This window comes from Capricornis sumatraensis, chromosome 23 (genome assembly GCF_032405125.1).
Source record: "Capricornis sumatraensis isolate serow.1 chromosome 23, serow.2, whole genome shotgun sequence".
Classification (NCBI taxonomy): Eukaryota; Metazoa; Chordata; class Mammalia; order Artiodactyla; family Bovidae; genus Capricornis; species Capricornis sumatraensis.
Window position 1 is genome coordinate 8,030,570 of NC_091091.1, and position 12,537 is coordinate 8,043,106.

General features: G+C 39.0%; 1 protein-coding gene across 2 annotated transcripts in view; it reads right to left on the reverse strand.

Annotated features, from left to right (window-relative positions):
• Window positions 1-12,537, reverse strand: part of PRKG1 (protein kinase cGMP-dependent 1) — a 1,398,992-nt gene that overhangs the window by 233,748 nt on the left and 1,152,707 nt on the right. For both annotated transcript variants that reach the window (XM_068961335.1, XM_068961334.1), the window contains exon 6: window positions 9,822-9,899. In XM_068961335.1, coding sequence (XP_068817436.1) covers window positions 9,822-9,899 — 78 coding nt within the window. The remainder of the gene's footprint in view (window positions 1-9,821; window positions 9,900-12,537) is intronic.

Genomic DNA, 12,537 nt, shown 5'->3' on the forward strand with positions numbered 1-12,537 from the left:
GGGTCGTTTATTTTTCTGGAGTTGAGCAGCAGGAGTTGCTTGTACATTTTTGAGATTAGTTGTTTGTCAGTTGATTCATTTGCTATTATCTTCTCCCATTCAGAAGGCTGTCTTTTCACCTTGCTTATAGTTTCCTTTGTTGTGCAGAAGCTTTTAATTTTAATTAGATCCCATTTATTTATTTTTGCTTTCATTTCCAATATTCTGGGAGGTGGGTCATAGAGGATCCTGCTGTGATTTATGTCGGAGAGTGTTTTCCTTTGTTCTCCTCTAGAAGATTTATAGTTTCTGGTCTTACGTTTAGGTCTTTAATTCATTATGAGTTTATTTTTGTGTATGGTGTTAGATTGAATACTTTCTGTTAGCTATATTCTTCAGTTCAGTTACTCAGGCATGTCCAACCCTTTGTGACCCCATGAATTTCAGCACACCAGGCCTCCCTGTCCATCACCAACTCCCAGAGTTTACTCAAACTCATGCCCATTGAGTTGGTGATGCCATCCAGCTGTCTCATCATTTGTCGTCTCCTTCTCCTCCTGACCCCAATCCCTCCCAGCATCAGAATCTTTTCCAATGAGTCAACTCTTCGCATGAGGTGGCCAAAGTACTGGAGTTTCAGCTTTAGCGTCATTCCTTCCAAAGAACACCCAGGACTGATCTTTAGAATGGACTGGTTGGATCTCCTTGCAGTCCAAGGGACTCTCAAGAGTCTTCTCCAACACCACAGTTCAAAAGCATCAATTCTTCGGTGCTCAGCTTTCTTCACAGTCCAACTCTCACATCCATACATGACTACTGGAAACACCATAGCCTTGACTAGATGGACCTTTGTTGGCAAAGTAATGTCTCTGCTTTTGAATATGCCATCTAGGTTGGTCATAACTTTCCATCCAAGGAGTAAGCATCTTTTAATTTCATGGCTGCTGTCACCATCTGCAGTGATTTTGGAGCCCCCAAAAATAAAGTCTGACACTGTTTCCACTCTTTCCCCATCTATTTCCCATGAAGTGATGGGACGAGATGCCACGATCTTCGTTTTCTGAATGTTGAGCTTTAAGCCAACTTTTTCACTCTCCTCTTTCACTTTCATCAAGAGGCTTTTTAGTTCCTCTTCACTTTCTGCCATAAGGGTGGTATTCTGTATATGTGAGATTATTGATATTTCTCCTGGCAATCTTGATTCCAGCTTGTGCTTCTTCCAGCCCAATGTTTCTCATGATTTACTCTGCATATAAGTTAAATAAGCAGGGAGACAATATACAGCCTTGACGTACTCCTTTTCCTATTTGGAACCAGTCTGTTGTTCCATGTCCAGTTCTAACTGTGGCTTCCTGACCTGCATATCGGTTTCTCAAGAGGCAGGTTAGGTGGTCTGGGATTCCCATCTCTTTCAGAATTTTCCACAGTTTATTGTGATCCACACAGTCAAAGTCTTGGCATAGTCAATAAAGCAGAAACAGATGTTTTTCTGGAACTCTCTTGCTTTTTCCATGATCCAACGGATGTTGGCAATTTGATCTCTGGTTCCTCTGCCTTTTCTAAAACCAGCTTGAACATCAGGGAGTTCACGGTTCAAGTATTGCTGAAGTCTGGCTTGGAGAATTTAGAGCATTACTTTACTAGTGTGTGAGATGAGTGCAATTGTGCGGTAGTTTGAGTATTCTTTGGCATTGCCTTTGTTTGGGATTGGAATGAAAACTGACCTTTTCCAGTCCTGTGGCCACTGCTGAGTTTTCCAAATTTGCTGGCATATTGAGTGCAGCACTTTCACAGCATTATCTTTTAGGATTTGAAACAGCTCAACTGGAATTCCATCACCTCCACTAGCTCTGTTCGTAGTGATGCTTTCTAAGGCCCACTTGACTTCACATTCCAAGATGTCTGGCTCTGGGTGAGTGATCACACCATCATAATTATGTGGGTCATGAAGATCTTTTTTGTACAGTTCTTCTGTGTATTCTTGCCACCTCTTCTTAATATCTTCTGCTTCTGTTAGGTCCATACCATTTCTGTTCTTTATCAAGCCCATCTTTGCATGAAATGTTCCCTTGGTATCTCTAATTTTCTTGTACAGATCTCTGCTGCTGCTAAGTCACTTCAGTCATGTTTGACTCTGTGCGACCCCATAGACAGCAGCCCACCAGGCTCCCCCGTCCCTGGGATTCTCCAGGCAAGAACACTGGACTGGGTTGCCATTTCCTTCTCCAGTGCACGAATGTGAAAAGTGAAAGTGACGTCGCTCAGGCATGCCCAACTCTTAGCAACCCCATGGACTGCAGCCCACCAGGCTCCTCCATCCAAGAGACTTTCCAGGCAAGAGTACTGCAGTGGGTTGCCATTGCCTTCTCCGTGAACAGATCTCTAGTCTTTCCCATTCCGTTGTTTTCCTCTATTTCTTGCATTGATTGCTGAGGAAGGCTTTCTTATCTCTTCTTGCTATTCTTTGGAACTCTGCATTCAGATGCTTATATCTTTCCTTTTCTCCTTTGCTTTTCGCTCTTCTTTTTACAGCTATTGTAAGGCCTCCCCAGACAGCCATTTTGCTTTTTTGCATTTCCTTTCCATGCTATTTTCTCAAGTACTTGATTTTAGAAATCATTATTAATTACACATTTTAAAAATTGTATTTTTAACTGAGTTTACTGGTATTTAGAAATACATGTAGTTTTCAAAATGATCATAAAGTAACATTGACTTTTGTTATTCTTTTAGCAGAGAGTCCAATGAATTAAAATACACATTTTAAAAATTGTATTTTTAACTGAGTTTACTGGTATTTAGAACTACATGTAGTTTTCAAAATGATCATAAAGTAACATTGACTTTTGCTATTCTTTTAGCAGAGAGTCCGATGAATTAAAATACATGTATGGATGCGTGTGTTTTAGTTGCTCAGTCATGTCTGACTCTTCACCACCCTATGGACTGTAGCCGACCAGACTCCCCTGTCCACGGAGTTCTCCAGGCAAGAATAGTGGAGTGGGAAGCCATTTCCTTCTCCCATGGATCTTCCTAACCCAGGGATCGAAGCCAGGCCTCCTGCTTTGCAGGCAGATTCCTTCCCATCTGAGTCACCAGGAAAGTCCCAATACATGTATGTGCTCCGCTGCTTCAGTCGCGTCCAACTCTGCGTGATCCTACGGACCGCTGCCTGCCAGGCCCCTCTGTCTACAGGGTTCTCCAAGGCAAAAACAGTGGAGCAGGTTGCCATTCCCTCCTCCTGGGGATCCTCCTGACCCAGAGATGGAAACCACAGCGCCTCCTGCCTCTTCTGCATTGCAGGCAGATTCTTTACCACTGACCCACCTGGGAAGCCCAAATACCTGTATAGATTTGCTTAACTTCTTCTATAACTGGATATAGAACAATTCTATCACCTCAAGAAATGCCTTCATGCTATGAGTTTATGGTCACAGCCTACCCCAAGTCTTGGCCCTAGAAACCAGTGGTCTGTTTTGTATCACATGTTTTATCTTTCTGATAATGTCAGGTAAATGGAATAATAAAATATTTAACCTTTTGAGACTGGCTCTTTTTTTTAAACTTATAATGCCTTTGAGATTCATTCAAATTGTTACATTATATAGAAGCTCATTCTTTTTTTTGCTGAGTAATGTTCCATTGAATGAATGTGCCACAATGTATCGATTCATCCACTAAAGGGCATTTCAGTTTGGGGCAATAGTGAATCAAGATTCTGTAAACATTGATGCATTATTTTTGCTTGGATTTTGTTTTCATTTATCTAGAATAAATACCAAAAAGTAAAAATATTAGGTCATATGGTAATTGCTTTTTTAAATCTATATAGTTTCAGAATGGTTTTACCATTTTGCATTCCCACCAGTAACGTAGTAACGCAGTTGCCCGGCATCCTCATCAGTACTCAGGATTGTCATCATATTTTTTTCATTTTAACTATTCTATTAATCACACAATGGTATCCTTTGGTTTTAATATGCAATTCCCTAATAATTAATGTTATTATAATTGAATTATATGTGATTATAATTTAATTATTATAATTAATAATTAAAAATAGAGACAGTGGTTTCTTCAGTAATCATGTGTGGATGTCAGAGTTAGACAATAAGGAAGGCTGAGCATTGAAGAATTGATGCTTTTGAACTGTGGTGTTGGGGAAGACTCTTGAGAGTCCCTTGGACTGCAAGGAGATCCAACCAGTCCAACCTAAAGAAATCAATCCTGAATACTCATTGGATGCTGAAGCTGAAGCTCCAGTACTTTGGCCACCTCAAGCGAAGAGCTGACTCATTAGAAAAGACCCTGATGCTGGGAAAGATTGAAGGCAGGAGGCAAAGGGGACGACAGAGGACGAGACGGCTGAATGGCATCACTGACTCGACGGACACCAGAAGGGGGTGCAGGACTTGGAAGCCTGGCATGCTGCAGCCCAGGGAGTTGCAAACGGTCGGACACAACTGAGGACTGAACAGCAATAGTTAATAACATCAAGTATCTTCTCACACGATTTCTCATCTTTATACATACTTTGTTCAAATGCCTAGTCAAGGGCCTTGTCCATTTTCAAAAATTTGATAGTTTGTTTTTTTAAATTGACTTTTGGATGTTCTTTACATAGGCTCAATATAAGCACTTTGCCAGGTGTGTGATTTGCCAACATTTTCAGTTTTTAGTTTACCCCTTCATTCTCATAATAAAAGTGTCTTTCACAAAAGATGTTTGTAATTCTGATAATGCCAAATTTATCTTTTCTTTGTTTGTTTTATGGACTGTGCTTTTGGTGTCATGGCTAGGAACTTTTGACCTAGCCAAGCCATAAAAATTTCCTTCTAGAAGTTTTACAGTTGTGCATTTTATTTTTAAATATACTATTAATTACAGCTATGAACTTTAGATCTAGACTTTTTCCACCTATGGGTAACCAATCATTCAAATATCATTTCCTGAAAAGACTGCTCTTTCTCCACTCATTGCTTTCACTATTAAGTGTGATGTTAGCTGTAAGTACTTTGTATATATCAATTAGTAATTTGAGGAAGATCTCTTATATTCCTAATTTTCTGAGAGTTTTATTGTATATAATGTTACATATGTCAGATGCTTTCATTGCATCAACTGACATGACAATACGACTTTTGTCTTTTGTGCATTAAAATGATAGATATTACTGAATGATTCAGATTTTTCAAAATTTATAGTAAGGTGTCTAGTTGTACAGTATCCAAAAGTCAACAATAGCAGCATTCAGCAACTGCAATGTGGCTACTGATACCACTAAGAAGCTGAATGTTTTAAGTTAGTTAATTTTAATTTAGATAGTGAGTGGAACTGATGACTACTGTGTTAGGTTTTGAAGATATAAAATAGCAAAGGAAAAAGTGCTGAATAATGTTGACCTAGCTAAGCTTATATTAATTTTAATAATTTATGTCTACATAAAAAACAAAAGAAACTAAAATCATACCATCTGTAACTAATTACTGTCTTACTTCTTCGTTTCCAACTGTTATATTTTTTTCTTGACTTACTTCAGTGGTTGGGATGTTTAGCTCCACACAGAACAGAAATGGGGATAATATGCATCTTTATTTTGCACTTGATCAAAAATGAAATGCTTCTCATGTTTCACCCTGACACACACATATATACATAGACACAAAATTTCTATACGCGAATACTGTCAGTATTGAACAACAATAAACATTGTGTTAAGCCAATCTGTTTAATCAACATGCTTACACACTTGTTAATTCAAAGCAAAGCCATGTGGTTTTAAATGGCATTTAATAAATAACAATCTTTGATATATTTTTTCTAATGGTAGCATATAAAGTATATTGAATATAATAAAAACAAAATCAAAATGCATCTCAATTATTATTCAAACTCTGAAGTTCTGTCTACAACTCTTACTCAATTTTTGTTCAACTCATTTATGGAGAGAGATTTTTTGATGTAACCCAACTACAAGGACACACAAGTTTTATCAGAGATATTTTTCATGTTCAACTGTGAGTCCTTGGGTGCTTTACAGTCTGATGGGGGTACAAGACATGTTTTCAGGCAACTGGAATGGATGGATGGAAAGTACAGAGAACTAAGAACTCAGCTTCTTCCTGAGGCATCGTCAGGGACTCAGATTTCACCACAGCATCCTGCCTCATTTTAAAAAACAGTTTGTATAGGTTTAATGGTAGGAAAAAATATATTTCAAAAATTAATTTATGATTATTTATCTTTGTGCAAATGTGCTTTATGAAAAAATAAAAATGGCTTTATACTTAAATAAAGGAACTTCAGCTCATTTCAGTTTGGTCATGTCCAACTCTTTGTGACCCCATGGACTGCAGCATGGCAGGCTTCCCCGTCCATCACCAACTCCTGGAGCTTGCTCAAACTCATGTCCATCCAGTTGGTGATGCCATCCAACCATCTCACCTTCTGTCGTCCTCTTCTCCTGCCTTCAATCTTTCCTAGCATCGGGGTGTTTTCCAATGAGTCAGTTCTTCGCATCAGGTGGCCAGAGTATTGGAACTTCATTTTTATCATCAGTCCTTCCAATGAATATTCAGGACCAGTTTCCTTTAGGATGGACTGGTTGGATCTCCTTGCAGTCCAAGGGACTCTCAAGTGTCTTCTCCAACACCACAGTTCAAAAGCATAGATTATTTGGTGCTCAGCTTTCTTTATAGATCAACTCTCACATCTGTACATGACTACTGGAAAAACCATAGCTTTGATTAGACGAACCTTTGGTGGCAAAGAAATGTCTCTGCTTTTTAATATGCTGTCTAGATTGGTCATAGCTTTTCTTCCAAGGAGTAAGCATTTTTAAGTTTTATGGCTGCAGTCACCAACTGCAGTTATTTTGGAGCCCAAGAAAACAAAGTATCTCACTGTTTCCACTGTTTCCCCATTTATCGGCCATGAAGTGATGGGACCGGATGCCATGATTTAAAGTTTTCTGAATGTTGAGCTTTAAGACAACTATTTCCACTCTCCTCTTTCACTTTCATCAAGAGGCACTTTAGTTCTTCTTTGCTTTCTGCAGTAAGGGTGGTATCATCTGGATATCTGAGGTTATTGATATTTCTCCAGGCAATCTTGATTCCAGTTTGTGTTTCATCCAGTCCAGCATTTCACATGATGTACTGTGCATATAAGTTAAACAAGCAGGGTGACAATATACAGCTTTTACGAACTCCTTTCCTGATTTGGAACCAGTCTGTTGTTCCATGTCCAGTTCTAACTATTGCTTCTTGACCTGCACACAGATTTCTCTGGGGGCAGGTCAGGTGGTCTAGGATTCCCATCTCTTTTAGAATTGTCCACAGTTTGTTGTGATCCACACAGTCAAAGGCTTTGGCATAGGCAATAAAGCAGAAGTAGATGTTTTTCTGGAACTCTCTTGCTTTTTCCATGATCCAGTGGATGTTGGCAATTTGATCTCTGGTTCCACTGCCTTTTCTAAATCCAGCTTGAACGTCTGTAAGTTCACAGTTCATGTACTATTGAAGTCTGCCTAGGAGAATTTTGAGCATTACTTTGCTAACACGTGAGATGAGTGCAACTGTGTGGTAGTTTGAGAATTCCTTGGCATTGCCTTTCTTTGGGATTGGAATGAAAACTGACTTTTCTAGTCTTGTGGCCATTACTGAGTTTTCCAAATTTGCTGGCATATTGAGTGCAGCACTATAACAGGATCATCTTTTAGGATTTGAAATACCTCAACTGGAATTCCATCCCCTCCACTAGCTTTGTCTATAGACATGCTTCCTAAGTCCCACTTGACTTCACATTCCAGGATGTTTGGCTCCAGGTAAGTGATCACACCGTCATGGTTAACTGGGTCATGAAGATCGTTTTTGTATAGTTCTTCTGTATATTCTTGCCACCTCTTCTTAATATCTTCTTTGCTTCTGTTAGTTCCATACTGTTTCTGTCCTTTGTTGTGCCCATCTTTGCATGAAATATTCCCCTGGTATCTCTAATTTTCTTGAAGAGATCTCTAGTCTTTCCCATTCTATTATTTTCCTCTATTTCTTTGCACTGAGGCTTTCTTATCTCTTCTTGCTATTCTTTGGAACTCTGCATTCAAATGGGAATATCTTTCCTTTTCTCCTTTGCCATTTGGTGCTCTTCTCTTCTCAGCTATTTGTAAGGCCTCCTCAGACAACCATTTTGCCTTTCTTTTTCTTGGGGGTGGTTTTGATCACTGCCTCTTGTACAATGTCATGAACCTCCATCCATAGTTCTTCAGGCACTCTGTCTATCAGATCTAATCCCTTGAATCTGTCACTTCCACTGTATAATTATAAGGGATTTTATTTAGGTCATACCTGAATGGTCTAGTTTTCCCTACTTTTTTTAAGACTGAATTTGGAAATAAGGAATTCATGAGCTGTGTCACAGCTCCCAGTCTTGTTTCTGCTGACTGTATAGAGCTTCTCCATCTTTGGCTGCAAAGCATATAATCAGTCTGATTTCGGTGTTGGCTATCTGTTGATGTCCATGTGTAGAGTCTTCTCTTGTGTTGTTGGAAGAAGGTGTTTGCTATAACCAGCGCGTTCTCTTGGCAAAACTCTGTTAGCCTTGGCCCTGCTTCATTCTGTATTCCAAGGCCAAATTTGCCTGTTACTCCAGGCATCTCTTGACTCTTGCTTTTGCATTCCAGTCCCCTATATAATGAAAATGACACCTTTCTTGGGGTGTTAGTTCTAGAAGGTCTTGTAGATCAACTTGAACAAGGAGAAATGAACTTGAAGAAAGGGAAATCCACTTGTAGTTGTATGGCATCTGTTTGCATCAACGTCTATTTCATAATATTTTCTAAGGAAAAGCCAGTTTGGTGGTAACAAGGAAAATATCTTTGCCACGTTATCCTTTATAAATTTTTAAATGTATATCAAAGCAAGCTGACTAAAGCAAAACATACAGGTTTAGAAATTTTCAATTCTACAACTTATTTACTGCTCCTGAACCTACTCTCATTACCCTTCTCATTCTCTATTCCTTCCCATTGGGACTTAATGTGTGTTCACCTTCTACTTCTTAAAACTTAGTGCAATGATTTTAATATAGTAATATTAGAATACACATAATTAACATACTAATCAAACATATATTATTATGTAATTAATAATCACGGAAGCTAAGTTGCATGACCTGAAAAACAAGGTTAGGAAAAAAAAAATGTATGTCTGGTTTTAAAAAAAATCTTGGATGTGTCAAAAAATTCCAATATATTCTCACTACTTCTCTTCCAGAACCCCTACAGTCCTCTGAAATATAACCAAGGGAGTGAGTTCCTGTGGTGTGATTTCCATGCTATTTCTATACATACATATTACAAAACTCAAAAGATAGCACCACTAATACACTTGTCTTCAGCTGAAACTTCTTTCAAACCACCTCTTTGAGGCAGTGCTGGAATCTGCATTAAGACAGTAGTCACAAAAGTCTGTCGGAAGCTCATCTTAGATAAATGTATCATTTCATGATTGCAAAGAATTAGAAATGTAAGGGCTTTACTGGTCGCTCACACAATAAAGAACCTGCCTGTAAAGCATGAGACCCAGGTTCTTTCCCTGAGTGGGGAAGATTTCCTGGAGACGGAAATGGCAACCCATTCTATTATTGTTTCCCGGAGAATTCCATGGACCAAGGAGCCTGGTGGGCTACAGTTCATGGGGTTGGAAAAAGTCAGACACAACTGAAAGACTAACACAAACATACACAGAAATATAATATGGAAAAAAATTCAGGATTTCCATTTATGTAGACATATCAGTGACTTCCAGCATCATGATTATTATACTATAGCCACCAAAGCTTACCTTTCCTTTACTGATGATAAAGAAGGTGTCTCCTCTTGCACCTTGCCTGATGATATATTCCCCATTTTCATAGTGGGTCTGAAAAACAGAAACAGTAACAGAAAAATAAGAAAGAAGTAATTTACTAAACAGCTCAACCTCTTCAAATACTATTAGCTCCTAAGGGAGGAATTCATCCTTATGGAGTTTTACCCAAGGCTAGAATCCATCATTATTTAAGAATGATTAATAGTCAATGAACACAATGATTACAAAGAAATCATTTCTATCCTGCTCATCTTAAAAACTATTTCTTTAGTGCCATTTTTCTGGATGATTATATCTTCAAAATCATTCATTTTAATAGTCTGATGAAAATATTTCTGTCTCCCATCGTCTGAGCATGAAATAAAACAGCAGAACTGATCATTAAACATGTCTTTTTGTATTATTTTATCTGTCACTTCCATTTGGCTCTAGTATTTTTGTGATGATAGCCTTTTTTTCTTTTTTCCCTTCTGAGAAAGCCCTATGTATCTAGCATTTTTAAAGACCTTCGTTTTGAAACGGGGTTGATTTTTGGTGGGGTTTATATGGCACTCGTCACTTTTTAAGGCACTGCTTCAGGCTTTAATGTCCTGCTTCAGCAATTTAGATTTGGCCATGTCAAACAGAATGTCTGTATTTTATGTACTGAATCCTGGTCCAGCATCTGTGAGCTTGTAAACCACCAAACCAGGAGCAAAGTAAGACTGCAAGAGAATTATCACAGCCAGTGTGCCAGTATTCTGATTCGCACACAGTTACTAGATCGAGTCCGAGTGGAGACTGGTCCTGCAATAAACAAAAGTAATTACTATAAGCAGAGGTGGGAGAAAGTATATTGGAGGCTCAGGAGGTATAACACAAAACTGAAAACTGCATCATCTGGCCCTGTCTTTCTCTGAAGCTTAGCAAGGGAGGCATATTTGGGGAAAGAAATTGTTACTCTATATACTCCTTAGGAAACAGATTTCACAGTGTGCATGTAATGCTCACCAGGCCAATGGCTGTGATTTGTCCTGATACTTCAACATTGTTTCTTAATATTTTATTCACTCTTAAAATTACCTTTCATTAATACTAGCTATTAAGAATAGCCTTCCTTTTCCTAAGAAAATTAACATACCACCTGTTAATTGTTTTTTAACTCATGTATTTAACTAATAACAAGTTCTCTAAGTAAAAAAAAAAATTCCTCCTTATTTCTTTTCCCCAATCTCAACCATTAGATGGTATACACAGCCTGGTATCTTTCAACACTTTTTCCTATGCTTTTAAACGTATATCAAAGTGCATATAAATATTTATTTCTAAATAAAAATAAGATCATATAATACGTATTCTTCAACTGACTTATCCTACTTAAGAAAATATCTGTGTTCCATTTGTAAATATTGTTGCTTAGAAAGCAACAGAGGAAATCTCTTTGCGATGAGTGTATTAGAAAAACGAAATCACAATAGTCTATTTTCATTTATTCATTCAAGAAACATTTCTGAATGACTTGGAGTCAGGCCTGGTAATATTCACTGATGATACAAAGATGAATAAGACAAAAATACCATGCTAGTCCCATCCTAGAGCCTCCCTTGATAGCGGTGATACTGTATAGCACACTGTCCAGTATAGTAGTCAGTAGGCACATGGCGCCAGAGAGATTGAAATGTTGCCAGTGTGACTAAGAAACTAAAAGTTAACATATTTACATTAATTTGAATGTAGAGGCTCACACGGCTAGCACAGGTAGTAGGTAAAACCGGCACGGAAAGGGTTACAGTCTATAGCGACAGGGCAGGGGCATGGGTGGAACACCTTCCATTCCCATAATGTTTCTTTCTTTTGAATACAGCTCGATTAGTAAAACTCAGGACCTCTTTCTGCCCTTTTCCTCACTCTGTACCAGAGGAGATGGGGTCATTTATCTGACTGATGAATTTGGAAATAATCGGTATGCGCATCTCAGCCTCTCACCACTTTCAGGTGGGTGGGTGCGTGGGTGCCCACCCCTCCCCCCCCACCCCGCCACAGGGGACTGGCGCTCTCTGCCACTTCTCCAGGGCAAGAATCTTCTCCACTGCACAGTGAGCCTGCCCCTGTCTGGGCTTCCATGACAGGACAAGTAAATCTGCTCAAACAGAGGTCCAGCTGGGAAGCCTATTTATCTCTCATTCCTAAGCCACATTCTAGCCTAGAGCTTATTAGTGATAATAATAAAATTTCCTCTGGAGAAGAAAATGGCAACCCACTCCAGATTCTTGCCTGGAAAATCCCATGCACAGAGGAGCCTGGTGTGCGATAGTCCATGGGGTCTCAGAGAGTTGAACACAATTGAGAAACTGAGCACACTGTTTAGTCCACAGTTTAGTGATATTTTAGTCCCATTTATCTCCCTCTAGTTGAGAATGAATGCTTTAAATCTTTTCTTTTTTAGACCCAAAAGAACAACTTATTATTTACTAACTGTTAATGTGGAGAAGGCAATGGCAACCCACTCCAGTACTCTTGCCTGGCAAATCCCATGGATGGAGGAGCCTGGTGGGCCACAGTCCATGGGGTCGCTAGGAGTCGGACACGACTGAGCGACTTCACTTTCACTTTTCACTTTCATGCATTGGAGAAGGAAATGGCAACCCAGTCCAGTGTTCTTGCCTGGAGAATCCCAGGGACGGGGGAGCCTGGTGGGCTAATAAGATTA